The sequence below is a fragment of the Babylonia areolata genome, chromosome 7, assembly GCF_041734735.1.
Source record: "Babylonia areolata isolate BAREFJ2019XMU chromosome 7, ASM4173473v1, whole genome shotgun sequence".
NCBI lineage: Eukaryota > Metazoa > Mollusca > Gastropoda > Neogastropoda > Buccinidae > Babylonia > Babylonia areolata.
Genome location: NC_134882.1, coordinates 24,517,777 through 24,538,498, shown reverse-complemented (window position 1 = coordinate 24,538,498; position 20,722 = coordinate 24,517,777). Strand labels below are relative to the sequence as shown.

General features: G+C 42.2%; 1 protein-coding gene across 3 annotated transcripts in view; it reads left to right on the top strand.

The window, feature by feature from the left end:
• Positions 1-20,722, top strand: part of LOC143283913 (OCIA domain-containing protein 1-like) — a 152,104-nt gene that overhangs the window by 116,837 nt on the left and 14,545 nt on the right. For 2 of the 3 annotated variants that reach the window (XM_076590330.1, XM_076590329.1), the window contains exons 6-8: positions 5,358-5,496; positions 8,059-8,207; positions 19,004-19,279. In XM_076590330.1, the coding sequence (XP_076446445.1) occupies positions 5,358-5,496; positions 8,059-8,207; positions 19,004-19,279 (564 nt within the window). The remainder of the gene's footprint in view (positions 1-5,357; positions 5,497-8,058; positions 8,208-19,003; positions 19,280-20,722) is intronic. The other variant, XM_076590331.1, reaches the window with a different exon arrangement.

Sequence of the window (20,722 nt, the reverse complement as noted above, 5' to 3'; positions counted from 1 at the left end):
GCAACCACAACACCTAGGAACGCAACTCTGCCTCCAGAATCCACAGCAGTTAGTAGAGCTATCATCTCCCTTGGCCCAGCCCAGCTGCCAATGCAAGTGTGATCCTGACCTCCCCAGCCAAGGGGTTTGATCTTTTTCTTTGGCCTTGCTGACCGCTGTGGGCTTTATGTCAGCAACTTCATTCAGCCACTGACAACTTCAGTCAGCAACAGCACTTGAACCTTAATCTCTGGCAAAGGATATGCACCACTCAAATTCCTGGTGCCACACCCTCCCTATCTGCAGGCATACACTCCTCCACAGGAAACCTACCCACACCACCCTTCCCCACGCCCACACCTCAGCCCTCAAGCCAGTATATCCTCCCCTAACCCCCTCCCCCCAAAGCCCCCCTGGCCAGGGCATCCCAGCCTCTGCTCACGCTCCAGCTGACCTTAGCAGCTAGACTGCCACACAGTCTGGTCACATTCACAGACTACACGCAGAGTGTTCCCCCTGCCCACATAGTTCTTCCAAAGGATGATGCCCCTACAGGTTCAAGATATGGGGACGCAAAGTACTCAGGTGTATATATGCCAGACCACAAGACACCTCACAAAGTGCTCGCCATGCAGAAGCGCCCTCTTCAACAGGGTAGGGAGCCCAGACACATTGTCAAGACCATAAGAAAAACACAATGGTGATGGCCATGCACTTTGTTCTGGCTTCTTGGCTCTCTTCCAAGGCATCTGTCACTCTCTCTGATCTCTCCCCCTTGGAACCTGGAAGCTTGGTTGGTCCGGCGCAAGAAAGTCCAATCACTGTTAGTTCAGTAAGCCATAGAAGAGGTTTCTCCCTATTCACCAGGCTTTTTCGGCTACATTTTTATGATCCCCCTACCTTGACGACTGGCTGATTCTGGCTGAGAGCAAAGCCCTCTGCGAGGAACATTGGAGATTGATCAATAAATGGTTGAGAATGTGAAACATTGGAGATTGATCAATAAATGGTTGAGAATGTCCTTTTGCTGAAGAGGACAATGTCCCATTACTTTTTCATCAGCAAGGTAACTATCCAATACATTTATTTGCTAGCTCGGACATTGTGTGTGATAAACTTTGATGACAAGTTGATTATCACCTAACTACCAGTTCAGTTGGAACAAGGCCAGCTTCATCGCGCATACAACCTTGAGTCAGTTTCAGCCAGTGCCTTACAGTTTGATTGACTAGGACATATTATCTTCTGTGTGCGCTGGTCAGGAGTTTGTCTGCTTCTTCTTTTCTGCCTGAGCAGATTTGGCCATGTGTCGAGCCGTTTCTTGATCTTACCAAAGAAATCATAAAAGGTCGCTTAGAATCTCTAGTTTCTGGAACAATGACCAGATGATGCAACACTGAACATTCAAGTCCAACAGTTTCAAGCAAGAAACTGCTGTGACTGTGACAGTGATTATGAACGTCAGTGTACGGAAACAGTTAATAAAGTCTTTGGTTCTTTGTCAGAAGTCTTGAAAACAGCTGTTGAAAGTTTTCTTCAAACAGCAAAAGAATGTCTTCAACGGAAAATGGTTAAAATGAAAAGTTTTAGTTTGACCCTGGGGCGCAAGGAAATGGAAAATCAGACAACATATTACATGTGATACCCCGATTGTAGTCTATGTAGTGATTTGTGCAACTCACAGTAAGTGGTATGTAGGTTCTACAAAGAACATTAAAGCACGCTGGAGAAACCACAAATGGGATATAAAACTGAAGAAAGCGAAAAAGTGTGGTGTTGCTGCCCATGTGTTTGAATGTGATCACCCTGAGGATCCAGAACTCTCTTTTCTGAAAATCATCCCAGTTGAGAGTGTGGACAGTGATGGGAGACTTCTCCCTCATGAAAGCTACTGAGTGTGCTATCTTGGAACTGTTTTTAATGGACTGAAAACAAGAACTGAATATCAACAGAAAAAAAAAGTGATAACTGAGATGTGACAATACTTTTCATTTATATTTTACTCATATTAGGTAGGTCCGGCTGCTGTGTATCTATGGCTGACGGATCGTATTTTTTATCACTTTTCACTTCGCCCTAGCAAGCGCAATACTGCATACATCAAGCTCAAAAATATATCAGAAAATAAAACCACCTACGTTTGTTCCTCTAAGTGTTCCTTTTTTGTGTGTAAGACATCGCTCCTTACAACCAGTTGACTTAAGAGACCTATCAGATCATGTTCTCTACTTTTATGTGTGTTAAGTTTCCAGTTGATTTATTTTTACTCAATTAAAAAACAAACAAAAAACAAAACAAAAAAAACAACAAAACAAAACAAAAAAAACCGTGGCTCAAAATTTACCTATTTTTCTTTATGTTCTGCTGCACTTCCAGACAAAATAAATCGTCTCGTCAAACCCACCACTGAAAAGTTCATTCTTTCTTCTTTAAAATACTTGATAAAATGATCCGAAAGCTTTTAAGGAGCAGCGTTCATTTAATGAAAAAGTGGAGACCCCGTGTTTGTTTGTTTTTTTAATTTTTTTTATTTTTTATATACCACTAATCAACTAGATCTATTTTTAGATCTGAGGTTTAAATGCCCAGCACCGTGGAAGTCTTGTCGGTATTTTGGAAACCAACTTTACATTACTTATTTCAGTAAGTATTTGAATGGTAGGTTTCATAATTTTAGTTAATATAATCGTTTTCTGTTGTGAAACAATTTTCTTTCCGACGATGAAAGAGCCAAGAACTCCGTCAAAATAGCAGACGCATTTTTCAGTGAGAAGTTCAGTTGGTCTTGTTCAACTTTGTGATCGCACAACATACAGACTGTATTTTCTTACACACACACACACACACACACACACACATCTATATACATGAATATATATATGTATATATATATATCTATAGACAGATCTCTCTCTGTATATATATATATATATATATATATATATATATATATATATATACACACACACACATATATATATATATATTATACAGAGAGTATACATCACACACACACACATACACACACACACACACACACACACACACAAGTATATATATATATATTAGAGAGAGAGAGGAAAACCTAATCAAAATAACACTACCAGGGGTACATTTGATGCTGTATTGTAAGACTGTTTCCTTTCAACCTTTTTATACTTCAGCACTGATACGGAACATGCATTAGTTCAGCTGGGTGTCTGTACTGTAGAACTGGTGCGATCAGCTGTGCTGATTAATAGTTAATGATGATGTATAAACAAGAAAACAATTACATGAAGTGATGCGTATGAAAATTTGGTGGACTACTATGTCCTATGAACTGTTCACTATAAAACAAATTGCCACTTTGGCTTGGTCAGGTACTGACACAAGACTACAACACCATGTAACTCGAACACATCGTTTACAACCGCCATCATCAGTTGCTATGTTTCCTTGGTTCTTTCCCTTAGTTTACCACTTCCAGCATACACTTTCGGTATCAACATCGTTGTCGACGATTGACGATAATTAACAAACTCATCTCTCTCTATGAAAATAAAGATCTACACAATGATTTTTTCCATCTTCAAGTACTTTCAGCAGCACTGTTGATGAAGCTCCTCTCTGGGTGAGATAGTCTGCCAGTTGCCTCCGAGTGTCAGACCACTTCACTTCTTTCACAATGCCTTTCTTCATCAAGTCTTTGATCCCACTGATTTCCAGCCTCAGAAGTTTTTCCATTACTTGTTTTATTGACTTGTTTTGTTGATGGATGACTCTGTGGGATCAGAAGTCTGCTCTGATGCTGTTTCGAACCTTGCTTCGGTGCATCAACGTATGTCTGATGGGTGTCTTTCATGTCTGTTAGCGTGTGTGGGTCACTAACTGTTTTTTCTTTCGTTGTTCCATCCTTCACCTGTGTTCCTTGTTGCCAGACTGACTCATCAAGTGAAGAAATTCGCACACACAAAGAAAATATTGTTTCATTTAGTTCTTTTTTTATTTTTATTTTATTTTTTACAAGATCCATATCAACGTCACTCAGTGAACATTGAGGATCGCTTGAGCTTTCATCAGTCTGTAACTTTGAATAATTGACCTTCATCACTTCTTGATAATCCTTTCTTTGCTGTTCACTCTTTCGTTCACTTGTGTTTGGAGATTAAGACTTTGAACTCGTCGGTGTTGATTCCTGTGTTACTAGTATGTACACTTCACTTCCCATACTCCTTGTCCTTGTCATGTCTATGAAATATTGCATAAACTCTGACAGTAGAAACTTATTGGCCTGCGTTTTCTACCATCTTGATGATGTCATATGTGTATGTATGTGTGTGTGTGTGTGTGTGTGTGTGTGTGTGTGTACATGTGGGTGTATATATATGTGTGTGTGTGTGTGTATTTATATATGTGTATGTACATGCATTTAATATATTGATATGATGGTTTTGTTCTGGGGCACTTTGCTCCCAGAGAGTAATGGAAGTACTCTTGTAGGAGGGTGGACCTTTTATTTATTTATTTTTTTGGTCTCTAAGCCTGGTCCACTTTCCTGCCACCCACCCCACACTCCCACTACCCTTCACTCCAGCAACCCCTACCCCCCTCAAAGGTAATAGGAAGATGATGTGCGGGGAGGGGGTGGCTGTGTGTGGAGTGCGATTTGAATTCTGAAATTGTTTTGCATGCAGCATGTTTTTACCTGCCCAGTTTTACCTGATTTTTGCATGACTTTTACTCTCTGGTTGCTATTTAACCAGCCTGTAAAGCTTTCATTTCTGTGCCCTTGCCTGAAGAAGCTGTTTATACAGCGAAAATTTGCTGCTTTAAAATTACAAGTTTTAAAGACATGCCAAGTCTACTGTTGTTGATCTCTCTCTCTCTTTTTCTCTCTCTCTCTATATATATATCTGCTATTATTCAAATCAGCTTTTGACTGAATGAGAGAAAGAGAGAGAGAGAGAGAGAGAGTAATCTTCATTTTTTTTCATTTTCAAGACTTCAGTTTCATATTCATTTTCAAGACTTCAGTTTCATTTACATCCATTGAAGTTTCTTGAAAGTACATGTCTTTTTAATTATAATATACTGATATTGAGTGACAACACCTTGTAAATTTTCATCATAGCCGATTAACAACTTTTGATTTGACAGAAAAAATTGTTGATTGTTTTAATGTCCCATTAATCTCTGTCAGAGGAAGACAAATGTCTGATTATGTTTTGTTGGGTCAGGACATTTGTCCAGTTGTCAACAAGGATGTACACCCCATAAGCTGGGCCGTATTGGCCAGAAAGTAGTCACAATGGTGGATATGTATCAACTCTAATTGGCCATAATGTGTTACGACTCACAACATCAAGTGGAAGTTGATGGTATATGTATATGTGCAGGTGCTGTATTTCTTGGTTACGTCATGGGCAAAATCTCCTACCAGAGTGTCTGTCAGCAGAAAATCCTGGAGAAGATTCCCCACACCAACCTTGCCCAGTCTGTTCGCAAATCCAGAGGCATCACATCAGTCTATGAACAGTATGATGATTTGTGTGTGTGTGTGTGTGTGTGTGTGTGTGTGTGTGTGTGTGTGTGTTTATAACCTGTTCAGTGTCTCCTCTTGTAAGGGAATTTTGAGGATTCAGGGGTAATACATTATAAGAAAAAATAAATAAAAAAAATAAAAAATTATAGCACAAAAGCTATACTAAATATAGAAAGAAAGCAAAGTGTTTTCATGAAGGAAAATGAATGGAGTCTGGGCTCCCCACCCCCACCCCCTCACGGTTTTGGCATTGGCGGCTTGGACCGAGTTGAAATCTTGCGTTTTTAGCACCCACCATTTATCTAATTGTCTCTTTCGTTGGATCAGAAAACAAAGTATTATATACTGGCAGAATTGTCGCAATTGCTTCTTTAAATCAATACAATTAGTGTTTGCCTTTAGCTAAACTGATTTAACACAGTTAGCTATTTTCAGCTACAAACTCGTTAAAAGTGCTCAGTCTCAGGTGACTTAAATTAAGATTATAAATTCATCTTCAATAATCAACACTTCATTTTATACTCATTAGAAAGGTGGTGTTGAGCTTTTTGTTTGTGACCAATTCGATGTAAATCAGTTCTTGAATATTTAGAAATCTATCATTTAACATCTGGCAGCAAACACAGATTTGTTCAATTCTAGCCTGACTAGGGGCCAGTTTGCTTGTTTGGCCATGTGGTTGTCTTTGAAGTTCCCATGACCTGCATAAATAGACTGACCCAGTGCTAGCCTGTCAGTTTCCCAGGTGCTGCTCTGGAGTACACATTCAGTGTGTCACCCACAGTGCCAGCTGCCTAACATTCTACTAAAACCCTTTGTGACTTGCCTCTATAATTCTGTCTTTGGCCTGTGTGAGGAGCTTTCTATCCTTTCACTTTCTATCCCTTTAGTGAATTCTTTAATCCTTTACTTTGAATCCCCTTTATATACCACCCCTGTTCACACTTAACTTCTCCCATTATTTGGGAAGGAACAGTCAGAATTTCCCAATGTGAATATTTGTTTTCACAGATTCAGACAATGAGTAGCCTTGATTTTTTATGGCAGCCTTGACAGGTGGAATTGGGCCTTCAGTCTTACTGTTCAGTATAGAAAAATGCATCCAAAAGAACTGGATTTGACCAGAATGATAAGTGTATAAAATTATATTAGCCTGAAAATGTGTTTAACAATTTTGTTGATGTATTCGTAAAACAATTGTGTCAGGTCAGAGGCTCTTCTCTGCTATGGTAACCATGTAACCCAGTACTATCTGCTGCATGTGGGGAGTTAACCCAACATGAAAATCCGATCTGGAGAGGTATAGTCTCTGCCAGATTTGGCACATCATTAAAGATGGCTTTTAAGGGAAGTGGTTGCTGGCCCACGATTCAGCCCCCAACTATGGGTCAGATACAAAGAGGTCATCCCAACGGCGGAGCAAACAGAAGAGGGGAAATCTTCCAACAGCTGCAATGATAGACGAGGATGCCAAACAATGGGTAGGGAGACTCATGAGCACACTGCAAGAACTGCAGTGGACCAACAACATTTAGGGCTTGTCGACCAGTAGTGTGAAGCCTGGATTCAGTGGACTGCGTGGAAGAAACCATCATTGGTTCAAGGGGCAGAAAGGCGAATCTCGGCAAGAAGTCATGATGTGCTAAGAGGGTGCAGTGAGACACATGCAGAATACTACCGGCAATCCACTGCATCCTGACCTATCTCCAGCTAGACTATGTCTTGTCAGATCACTGACAGTATTGATTTCAGAGGTTCGGCGTTCAATTCATGATGGTCTGGTAATCAATTCACACTCAAGTCCAAACTTCACTTTCATTATCATTGGCGAAACTCGGTCAGTCGATATTTAGGTCACTCAGTAAGATAAATTTTTACAAGATTCTCACGCAGAAATAATTAAAACGATTCAGAATCGTCTTCAGAATTGTTGTTCAGATTGCGCTGAAGCTGTCGGCAGTCATCAAACTCATCTTTCAACTTTGAAAATTCAAAATTTTGGCAAAACTAAACCAAATCAGACCCTGAAAAGACCAGAATGTTCAGCAGGAAGTGGTGAATACGAAGCAGTGACTCTCGCGAGAAGCAGGTGGTACTGACCACTTTTGCATTTGCGATAGCAAAATTTTAGCAATCATTTGTGGCCACTCTCATGTAATAAAGGTTAAGATTTCTCATTTACCAACACACAACTCATTTCTGATGGTGAGAAGAAAAAAAAAAAATTTGGATTGTTATTTATATGTACTGGTAACCTCCCAACCCCATCTTCCCCCCCCCCCCCCCCCCCCCCCCCCCCAACCCCTCCATTATTGGCATTGTCAGTTTTGTCATGGAGGTGCAGCAGGAATCATACATCTAAAATAAAGTTGATATGGCAAGAGCAAGAAAAGTACCCGCTATAAATGTTGTGTTGAGCATGCAGCTGTATTTCTAAATGATAAGATTCAGTTGTGAAAATTAGTACTCTAATTGAAATGAACATTTAACAAAATGTATATGATTGATAGTAGTGTGATGGAACATTAAACTAAATTCCTCTTTTTCCTCTGCAGGCAGCCAATGGCAGATGCAGGCCCAGAGAATGACAGCCACTCAGAAAAGATGCGGGAGACCTACAGCAGCATCGATACCTCCGTGGACATGACCAGATGGAACGTGAAGGAACTGGACGACAACATGCGACCCTCCTTAGACAGGGAAGGTGAGTCACGTCAAACTGGGGGGTGAGTACAGACATGCCTACCATCTGAACAAAAATGTCAACACTGTATGAAAATATGTGACCATTCTGGGGGAAAAATTGCATGCAGTTTATTTCTTTATATCATCACCATGGCAGCTTAGATGTGCATGTGCCAGCATTTTTGTCAGAACATTCTGGAAAATATAGAAAGATATGGACCAACATATCTGAGTCACTTTATGGATATAAACTCTTTTTGGGCTCATATACTTAGAGAATATCAAACATATTAACTATGTTTGACCTATGAATGCAAGTGAATGGCTTGTGGAACCCCTTTTTTGACTCACTTGTGTAAACAAAGTGAGTCTATGTTATAACCCAGTGTTCGGTTGTGTGTGTGTGTGTGTGTGTGTGTGTGTGTGTGTGTCCCTGTGGTAAACTTTAACTTTGTCATTTTCTCGGGAAATACCTTGTCTGCCAATACCATATTTGGCTTAAATATAGTAGGAAAATTTTTTTTTACAGTCATACCAATAATAGGTTGTAAGTCTCCCAAACTTAGCTGTATTTCAGAATCATTAACAGTTTATTTCGTGGATGTTCGTTCCGCATTCGGAAAACTGCTGTTACCCATTTGCAGCTTTCCGATTGTCTGATGAGAATATGCCATGACTTCGTTTTTCTTGTTTGCAATTAAAAGCAAAGAAATACACATTCTGGACAGAACGCATGATGATGGAGTCTTCCATCGGACCGACGGATGAGTAGGCAAGCAGGTTTATCTGTCGGTGTGTGTCCTCGTATGGGAGAAGAGGCCGATTCTGGATGCGCAGCACTTCCCACAGGTGTTTCAAGGGAAAACGTCTCCAGAAGTTGAGCCCTGCTTCCTTCGCTCATGCTTCTCCTTACTGGCCAGCATTCTCTTGTTTTCAAACATCTTTATGCCATTAGAGCACAGCATCCTCCAGCAAGAGCGGTCAAGGGCATCACTTTCCCAGGAAGCGATGTCTATGTCACAGGTTTTGAGGTTTGTCTTCAAGGTGTCCTTGAAGCGCTTGCAGGGTCTTCAAGTTTGCGGTGGCCTTCCTTCAGCTGACCATACAATAGCATCTTCGGGATCCTGCTGTCTGTCATGCGGACAACGTGTTCTGTCCAGTGTAGCTGGCACTGGATCAGCAGGCTTTCGATGCTGGGCAGGCCACTCCCATCTAGGACCTGGAGGTTGGAGACCCTGTCTTCCCACTTTATGCTGAGGATCTTTCATAGGCATCTCTGATGAAACTGCTCAAGTTGTTGAATATGACGGCGATACATCGTCCATGTTTCACAGCAGTACAACAAGGTGGTCAGGACAACAGCTCTGTAGGTTTTGATTTTGGTACTGAGCCTGATGCCTTTGTTGTTCCACAGCCTGTTGTTAAGTCTGCCAAAGGTGGAGCTGGCCTTGGCAATGTGCAGCATCACTTCTGCATCAAGGGCTCCATTGTTGCATAGGGTGCTGCCCAGATAGCAAAACTTGTCGACTGACTTGATCTCTGTGTCATCAATCTTGATTGCAGGTGAGGGGGGAGGTACTGGCATTCTGTGAGCTAGCTGGTTGGTACATGGACTCGGTCTTGCTAAGGCTGATGGTAGGTCGAAAGTGCCTGCAGGAGGTTGAGAACCTGTCCATAATGAACTGTGTGCCCTCATTGGTGTGTGCAGCAAGCATGCAGTCATCAGCGAAGAGGAACTCTTTCAACAGTGCCTCAAACACCCTAGACCTAGCGTGGAGTCGCCACAAGTTGAAAAGTTTGCTATCTGTGCGAAACTGAATGTAGATGCCCTGGTCACAGTCTTGGAAGGCGTCAATCAGCATGGCAGAGAAGAGAATGGAGAACAGTGCCAGAACGCAGCCCTGCTTCACTCGAAGGCCTTAGTCAGGTCCACAAAGACCATGTGGAGCTCCTTGTTCTGCTCACGGCACTTCTCTTCCATCTGGTGTACGGCAAACACCATATCACATGTTCCCCTGCCTGAGTGGAAGCCGCACTGTGCTTCAGGGATGACTGTGTTGGAGACATGGTCAACCAGTCTGTTCAGTATGATGTGGGTGAAGATCTTGCTGGCGATGCAGGGGAGAGAAATTCCACGGTGGTTATCGCAGGATGTTTTGTCTCCCTTCCGTTTGTAAATGTGGACAATTGAAGCATCCTTGAAATCCTGTGGGACCTCCCCTCTCTCCCAGATAGACTGGTGATCTGTCAGCACCTCGCCTCCATACTTGTCAGCTTGGATTCCATCTACTCCTGGTGCTTTTCCTGACGTTGTCAGCTTCAGGGCCTTCCGGGTCTTGGCCTTGGTGGGAGGGGCAGCTAGCGAGTCATTAACTGGTAGCTGTGGGAGGGCTGCAATTACCTCATCAGATAAGGACGAGTCCCTGTTGAGGAGGGTGTTGAAGTGCTCTGCCCAGCGGACAAGGATATCTTTCTTGTCTGTCAGGAGGGTGGTCTGGTCCAAGGCTCAGACAGTGGTTGATCTTGTGACTCTTGGCCCATACACAGCTCGGAGACCATCATGGAAGGTCTTTGTGTCGTGAGCATCAGCAGTGGGCTGAAGCTCTTCGGACTTTCTCTCCCACCAGGTGTTCTTCATCTCACGCAGCCTCTTCTGTACAAGTTGCTTGGTTTGCAAGTACTGGTTCTTCTTCCTCTGGCAGTCTTTATCTGAAATGTGATCCTGATGCCGTATATGCAGTGTGGTCAGGAGCTTGGAGATTCCAGAGTCGTTCTCGTCAAACCAGTCTTTGTGGCTCCTCTGTTCAAAGCCGAGTGTGTCAGCTGCTGCTGTGTACACAGCATCTCTAAAGGTGCTCCATACCTTTTCTACATCAGTTGATGCAGGAATTTCTTGGAGAGCTGCTTGGATTTACTGCTGCAGCACGTCCTTGGTGATAGGGAGGCGGTGGATATTTAGCTTCCTACGGGGTTTCTGCCTGGCTGGTTGGAGCTTGCATGCAAGTCTGATGTTCATCTTGTTGTGTACCAGGTGATGGTCTGACCAACAGACTGCTCCTCTCATGCAGTGTGTAATGAAAACATCACCTCTGTCCCTCTGCTGGACAGTCACATAGTCCAGCATGTGCCATTGCTTGGAGTGGGGGTGCATCTGTGTGTTCTTGTACTTGTCCGCTTGTTGGAAGAGGGTGTTGGTGATGGTCAGTCTATGCTGCGCACAGAGCGAGAGCAAAAGCAGTCGGTTGGAGTTGCAGTTGCCAGTGCCGTGCTGTCCTAGGACTTTTGGCCACGAGGAGAAGTCCACGCTGACGCGGGCATTGAAATCCCCAAGGATGATCAGCCTGTCCTTTCTGTCTACCGCTGAAATGGTGTGGCTGAGCTCCTCGTAGAAAGCTTCTTTGATGTCATCAGGGTTGGTCATCGTCAGGGCTTAGCAGCTGATGACTGTGGAGAAGCGATCCTCGGACAGCTTCAGACGCAGGGTCATCAGCCTATCGTTTATCCCATGTGGAAGGCTGTCAAGCTGTCATGCAAGTTTGGTTTGTATGGCAAAGCCCACGCCTGAGGTTCTTGGGGTGCCGTCTGGCTTCCCAGTACAGTAGAAGGTGTAGCCCCCTCCAAATTCCTCCAGCTGGGTTTCACTGGCAAACCTGGTTTCACTGAGGGCTGCTATGTCCACCTGGTAGCGATCAAGCATTCTAGCAATGAGCGCTGTGCGCCTTTCTGGTCTGTCGTCTCTGTCCAAAAGGGTGCAAACATTCCAGGCACCCAGAGTCAGGGCATGACTCCTGGTTCTTTTCTTGTTGTTTTCAACTGCTAGTGTTGGATGTCCAGGTAGGTGCGGTTTCCTACTAGGTACTAAGTGAGGCAGACTTTGTTAAGGGATCCCCTGTCTCCCCTTCCCCATGTGGGGAGAGCAGTGCTGTCCCTAAAAAGGGCTGCTCTGACGCTGTGGGAGGATACAGGCACAGCTTCTGACCCAGTCTATGGCTGACGACCATCACCCCACAGCCACCTGTGTGCAGAGTCGTGACTAGGAACTGCCAGCAGCATCCTCTCCCTGTCCCCATTACCAATTCTCCATCGCTGCAGGCCTTGGGAAAGCTGGGTGTTGAAGGGCTAGCTCGTCGTTCCGACATAAGCTTGGTTGCCTGACCAGCACAGGTGACTTTTTTTCAGTGAAGAGGAGTTGTGCAGTCCTTCCCCTCTCTCTCGCCTTCCGGTGCTGAGAGTCCCACAGGTGTAGATACTGCCACGTGTAGAACGGCCTTGGCAGGTGCAGGTTTTTTCTTCAGAGTTCCGTCTCCTAGGAGGACTTCCAGCCAAGGATAAGAGCTCCCACTGCCCTTTGGTCGTCCTCTTTCGCCTTCACAGCCGTTGGGAAATGTTTCCTCCTCCGCCTGGTCCGTCGCTGGGATACTTCACATGCAGCAGGTAGTACTGGGTTACATGGTACCAGTAGCAAGGGCTATGCCCCTGACCTGATACAGAACACATACAGTGACACTAACTACATCATTGACGTGTTTACTGCATATGAATATTCTAAAGTGGACACTGAATTAACTAGAATGAACAGAATAGAAAATTTGAATCGACGATTTCACTGCCTCGCCTACAAGGCACTGATCAGTGCAAATCTTGTCAAAACATGTTGTAAAGCTTGACGCAATGGCAACATCTCCTTTACTGCCGAATTAGAAGAATTTCTTAATCATTGACATGTTTATTGTATATGAATGTTCTAAAGTGGACACTTAATTAGTTTAACTAGAATGAACAGAAAAAAGAAATTGAATGAAATGTTTTGTGGTTTCTCAGTGAGTGGAAAGACAAAGCTTGTCGATCACGGATCTCTGCAGATCTACTAAAACGGACATATATTGCAGTGTTTTTGAGGGGATGGGAACGTCTCCCTTACCTTGGACTTGAAAGAAATTTTTTAAATGCCTGAAATATACCAAAATAACAAGATTTAAACCACATCATGACTTGGATTGCCACTGTCGATTCGTTATGCTAAAAGAATTTGCTCAAGTGACATTTTTTTTAACATCAACGTTGAACCCGCGTTAGCACAGTGGGTAAAACTTCTCGTTCTCGATACAAACATCTGTGGTTCAAATCTGCATTGAAGCCCCTTTTTTTTTTTTCGCGAAGCTGTATGTGGTTATAATAACGAATAGAGAACACATTTCAACAAACTAGTTTGGTTGGGTTTTTTTTTTTAGGTTTTTTTTCCTTCTTTGAGTGTGTATCACAAGTGAGTCTTGAAGGCCTTGCCTTTCTTGTTTATGAAGAAAATCTGAAAGTTTATAGGTAAAAGAATCATAAAATAACATTAACCAATAGAATAAGGAATACTGCACAAGTCACTTTCTGAAACAAAATGAACCAATAGAATGAGGAACCTACTGCATAAGTCACTTTCTGAAACAGAATGAACCAATAGAATGAGGAACATACTGCTTCAGTAGCATTTCAAACATCAGCCAAATACGTGGGTGAATATCTCAAGCAAACCTTGAGTATGAACGACCAAATTTCATTCTTGTGTCGCTCATGTAATTTTCATCTCCAAAGGCTAGCTTCAGGCACACCCTACATAACAGAGAAAAATATGGCTCAGTTGGTTTCCTCTTTTGTCCTGTCCAGACTGGATTACTGCAATTCCACTCTTGCAGGTTTACCATCTTCCTCCATCAACAGATTACAGAAAATTCAGAACAATGGTGCACGACTGGTTCTCACCAAAAAGAAATCTGATCATGTTACACCTCTGCTGGCTTCCAATTAGTCCCGCATTCACTATAAGTTAGCAACACTCACCTTCAAACATTATGACAAGTCTCTTCCATTGTATCTCTCTTCTGTATTGGAAACATATGAATCGCACAGAACATTAAGATCCAGTTCTAAAAAGCTGCTTAAAGTTCCAAGGACTAATCTGAAATGCACTGGAAATAGGTCTTTTAGAGCTCAGGTTCCCCAAGTGTGGAACTCTCTACCTTCATCTCTTAGAAATTCCTCTGATCTACATTCCTTTAAGTCAGATCTGAAAACTTACCTTTTCTGTAAGCATTTTTGTTCTGGGCGGAATGGTTAAACCAAGGTATGCCTGTTGGCAAGTATCTTTGTGCTAGTATTTTTACAGTCCTGTTTTAATGCATTGTGTATTTTAAGTACTTTCGGTCTTAGATGTGATATCATTTTTTCTATCTGGTTATTTTTAATAGGTGTGTGTGTGTGTGTGTGTGTGTGTGTGTGTGTGTGTGTGTGTGTGTGTGTGCGCGCGCTTGTGTGTGCGTGCATGTGTGTGTGCGTGCATGTGTTTATGTGGTTACAGTGCTCTGGTACACGTGTGTAAGTGTGTAGGCACGTTAGTATGTCCAAACATAATTCTGTGTTAGAAAATAAGAAATATTTTAATGCTTATGCAATTCTGTTTTTAGTGCAGTTGATATTTAATGTCAGTGTGTGTGTGTGTCTGTTAGGGAGGGACATTTGTGTGTGTGTGTGTGTGTGTGTGTGTGTGTGCGCGTGTGCATGTGTGTGTGCACGTGTGTGTGTGTGTGTGTGTGTGTGTGTGTGTTCTATGAAATGCATTTTGTTTTAATCTAAGCCTTATTTACTTCATAGCTTTTATAATCTTTAGTGTGCTTTTGCATTCATATGAACACACAGGATGTTTCCCATTGTCAGATAGCGGTTGATATGTTTTTTGAAGGCATGTTTATAGTCAACTATGATGTAAGGCGCTTTGAGCAGCATTGTTGCTGGATATCGTGCCATAGAAAAACTATGTATTATTATTATTATTTATTATTTAATGTCACTTTCTGAAACAAAATGAACCAATAGAATGAGGAACATACTGCATAAGTCACTTTCTGACACAAAATGATGTGTTTAAAGCAGATGATGAGTTTAAAGTGGGACTGATCAAGCACACAATTTCATTGCATACACAAGTTGGTTATACTTAATTAAACAATATGCTGATTTATATATAAATCTAATGTATAATTGTTGTGCTCAGACTGTGTGAAGTGCATTGCAAAGGATTGTTAATGTACTGAAGGGAACTTAATCATACTCTGACAAAGAATGATTGTTATCCAAATCGTTGCTCAAAATGATCTGACAAATTAGATGTTGACATACCTTGGGAATGGTGTTTCTAAAAATTGACAAAATCAGAAACATTAAAATTGAAATGGCTGCATATGAGAACAGTACATAGAATTCTTGCCACAAATATGGTGTTAAATACAATGGGTTTATTTGCAAGACAATATCAGACATGCCACTGTTCCAGTATAACCAGATTTGTCCTGGAAAAGAATAAGAATTTAGAACGTGTCCCAGAAAATTTCGAGTGTACCAACTTGACCAAGTTTGTTGACAAGCGCCATAATGTCAGTTACACTAGCTGCTGCTTATCAGTCACAGTCACCTCACGCCGTGACACTGAAAAGGAAAGACTTCCAAGTTAATAGTTATGGTGTGGAAATCGACGTTGAATGAGCCTGTGGCGTCACCAACCCTGTCAGCACATTGTGCAGTATATATATGTCTGCTGCACTGTGCTGATGGGATTGGTGATGCCACAGACTGTGTGTCTGCTGCAGGAGATGCTCACTCAGTCTGGCTCCCATGACTAAGCCATTATTGTCATCAGTAGTGGGGCTTAGAAGATGGTGTCCTTAGTACATTAAATCAGAACAGGCACTACCGAAGACCACCAAAGTGACTCAGCAGCAGTGCAGGGTCTCCTTTGCTGTGTGGCCTCCTGGTGACCTAACATCAATTGTTCCCCATGGACTGCCGGTACTGGGACTGAGACAGACGAACATGGGTGTGGCCGTGTATGGGGGACTCAAAATGAGGGGCATGGGAGTAATGCCATTGAAAAAGGTGCAGATAAATGGGGCATAAAAAAAGAAGAAAAAAAAGAAAGGAAATATGTCTGCTGCCAGCTTGAAAAAGTAAGCTCAAGCATTATGAAAATAAATTATCACACAAACCGAAGAAAAACACCATTGAAACACTGCCGATTATCTGACAACAAAATCAGATGTTAATATCATGTCTTTGCTTCATCGGCCCAGATAAATGAAAGTCCATTGCTGAAGATATGTTCTGTGTGGATCAAATGAACTCTTGTTACAGTCATTAAATGTCACTAGGATCTTAGAGGGAATTATGTCGTTTTGATCAAACCAAAAGATTTGCCTTTGAATAACATAGACCAGCAGAATTTGATTCACTCCTGGAAAACACACACACACACACACTACCCCCCAACCCCATCCCCACCCACCCACCCTACATAAAACTTTCCCATGGCTCACATACACACACAGTGACACAAATTGGCATACGGACCACACACACACATAGACTGACATGCAGACAAGTGCACAGACGCCCACATGTTACCATGCGTCACTCACACTGACATACATGCCTGCAGGCGCGCATGCACAAACACACATGCACGCATGCACACAGATGCATGGGGGTGTATGCACACACACACACACACACACACACGCACACCACACTTTTGATCTAGTCATTTTTTGCAACAATTATGGTATCAAGTGCAAGACATAAAAACTTTTAGACATTGGTGTCTGGAATTACCTCAGCTGATGACGCAATAATACACCTCATGGCTACAGTTAGTATATGTTATTTAATTCTGTGATCTTAAGCTGGGGTGCTAAAGAATCATCTCCATTTCATCCAAGAAATATGTTCAAATGCCCATGTGTCCACTGTCTCTGATTTGGATGTCGGAACTTGTACTATCGCCGTTGTCTTGGTTATTGTGTGGCTGTATTTTCTTACTTGCTTCACGTGACCCCTCCTGCTTTCCACTGTTTATGTAGCTCTGTGTGTGTGTGTGTGTGCATGTGCACAGGGGTGCACAGTCATAAGTTGAAAAAATAGAGAGGAGAGTTGGTGATGTCAAGATAATACTTACTTTGTTAGCTGAGCATGGACGATACCTCCCTCTATTTATGCCCTCTCTTACAATCACCACATGTACGAGTGGACGTGCACACACACACACACGCACACACACACGTTTGCTTTCACTTTTTTAATTTTTTTTTTGCCTGGATGTTTTTTTGACTTGAAATGAAAACAATGAGGTCAGAAGAACAAATAATTAACAAATAGTAAAGAGTAGTAACTCTCTCCATTCGCGAGGTACACAACTTCAAGTCAGTTGTCTTTTTACACAGACACTTTTTTTTCCCGGGACAAAAGATTCAGCTTTGTTCACTGCATACATCCAGGGACAAAAGATGAACACGTACACACAATCCTACATCTCACACCTCCCACTATGCACACACACACACACACACACACACACACACACACACACACACTGCCACCAATTTGCCACAAGAGGGGCGGGAAGAGATCTCTAATGCCATGTGGCATCAGACATGCTGCTCAGTCTACTTATTCGGGAAAGCCTAGAGAAACTCTGTTCTGTTTTGAAGAAAATTGCGCAATGTTGGTTTTGAAATGATGCCAATGTTCGTTTGATTTGCAAAGGATCGCGCTCTACCTTTCATGCTGGACTTGGGGCCACTCCCTCCCTCCATCTTTCTTTCTGCGAAGTGATCAGTGGTGTGATGGCATTGTATCTGGTTTTTGAGGTTCTCTTTTACTTATTTATTAGGATTTCCAATTTTCCCAGATGCAGACCGCTCGTTGTTGTTGCATTACCAACAAGCGTGTCCGCTCGAGTTCCCTTTATACCTGCATGTCTGGGGCAGTATGACCATGTTAGCTTTTGAATCTGAAAGTTGGGCATTGCCTCTTGCCACTCTGGGCTCTCCCATTTCATTTTAGATTTTTTGTGTGTGAGGTTCATTTAAACAGTCAGAATCATGGCATGTTGATCACAAGGTGTATGAATAGATGACAGCCACTGAAAAGCATGTGTGACAGCTTCAACTTCCATAATCAGGCTGGATGTTGTAACTTTGTACGCAGCATTCTCTTTCCTAATTGTTTTTCCCTCATGCTGACCAGTGAATCCCCAACCCGATTGGTCTTTAGTGACTGCACATGATGATGTCCTCTTCTTTACTGTTTTGTTCTATGAGTAGCTTCACTTCTGCATTAGTTTTGCACTCTGGCCATTCCTGACAATGTCTTCCTAGAGTGGGTGAAATGATTGTCAGGAAAAGATATTTTAAAGTTTTCCTGGATTAGTCTTTGGTGACTGAGCCATCTGTGTTTATGACAATGTCCTCTTTACTGTTTTGTTCTATGAGTAGCTTCACTTACGCATCAGTTTTGCGCTCTGGCCATTCCCAACCAATGTCTTTCTAGAGTGGGTGAAATGATTGTTTTGAAAAGATGTTTGAGGTTTTCCTGAAAACCTCAAGCATACACCACAATGCCAAAACAGTGCAAAACCCAACTATAACACACCTAAATCAGTCCCACTCTCCCTCCTTACCCTTCACTCAAACCTCAACAATGCACACAGAATACAGAAACAAGTACACACCCACTGTTGAAGGTGTCAGGAGATCAATTAAAGGCAGTTTTAAACAGATGAGTCTTGAGGTTGGATTTTAAGCTAGAAATGGACTACAAATTCAGTCACTTCTATCCATGCATTCTATTGTCACCCTTTTGTTTATCTTTTTTCTCTGCTTGCATGAACAGATAAATTTATCAAAGTACTGTTTCATTTCTCTACAAAACTGTGACAGGAACGCCAACTCTCTGTTTCCCTGTGTTCTTTTTTTTATGTGCACTAAATGCATGTTGCAGTCAAGTCACGTGAAGAAGAGGTAGCGATGGACCCGCAAAAAACACTGACTTACGATGAACTGCGACAGCGCAATCGTCAAGAATATGAGAGAAGTATGGCCACCTCCCCTCAGAGTCCCTTCCGACAGCGACCGTTTCCAGGGCCACAGTCTCTTCCTTCATCTGCCCCAGCCGAGCCTTTGCCATCACCACCACCATCATCATCTTCTGGTTTCAGACCTGTTTGGGATGCACAGGCACCAGAGTCACCAGGGCGGGCGTTCAGTAGTTCTGGGGGTGAGATGTGGGCTTTTCTTTGCACAGTTTGGATGTGTGGTTTAACACCTTGTAACCTGATTAGTGATTGATACACCTGGTTGCTTCCCTTGAACCTTGGGTGTTATGGATTCATTGGTATAAAGTGATAAACCACACAATATTTATATACATCATTTCACACAATATGCAAGGTGTGTTCAAAAAGTATCCGACCTTATTTTTTCATGCGTAAACAAATGAAGCTAGGGAGGCGTGGTTTGGTGCACCTGTGTAGGCGACACTAATGCGCATGCGTGAATTTTTTCCTGCCTGCAGAAGCTGTCAGTCGACGGCAGACTGCCGATGAGTGAGGAAGTGAAGTGAGTGCCGTCAGATTTTCGTTTTGGACAAAATGTGACGCTGCACGCGAAAATCATGTATAAGTCGCAGGAGTAAATTTCACACAACACACTGTAAAAGTGACAAGGGGTGAAAATATCAGATTTGATTTTTTTTGGTTATTCAGATTCTATGACTCTTTTTCTATCAAATTTCCAAGTATTATAAAGAAATATAAAGTATTGGTGTTTTATTTTGATGTTTTCCCGTTGGGAATTGATGGTCAAGAGTGGAAAACAGCAAACTCGTTTGCCCCAGATTTGAACACAATTTCATTCTGTAATAGACTCTTATGGAGCACAAGAAAGGAGATTCTCGTAAACGGCGAATTTCACCTCTCCAGAACTCACTGAAGCAGTGACAGAGAACTATCGTGGTGACAAACTATCAGGAATCGAAAATTTTAGCAGTGGTAATGGACAAAATCAACCTGTGCCAGTGGAAAATGGGAATGAAGACACTGAATCTGGTAAGTAGGACTTGCTTTGCCTTCATTGTTCATGAAGCTTTCGCTTCGAATGTTTATTTGACGTGTTTATAAAATTATGTGAAGTTATGACGAACTTGTATTACTTAGATGGAAAGAATAACGTGTATCACTTAATATCTGTAAATAATAACTGAACTAGTCGGAGAAATCCATCAAAAACAAGTGACAATGCGGATTATGTTGATGCTATTTTAGCAACAAACTGCAAAAGCAAAAGTTGGGAAAACTATTCACTAAACAGTCAGAGATGAACAAAAATCATGGCATGTTTTCACGCTTAGATGAAGGTGCTTGAGACTTTTAATGTGTATAAGTAAATGAATAAAAAGAAGTGTATAATGCATTTCAGGTGATTAAGAATGGGTGCTTATTTGTGAGTGTGAATGATAGGTCTGTTGTGTACACTGTCAGTCTCAGTGTTTGTGTTGTGTGTGTGTGTGTGTGTGTGTGTGTGATGATTGTGTGTGTGTGTGTGTGTGTGTGTGTGTGTGTGTGTGTGTGCATACATGATGATTATTAAATTGTGTGTGTGTGTGTGGGTTTATGTGCATAAAATATAACATGTGAGTGTGTGTGTGCACAAACATGTGAGT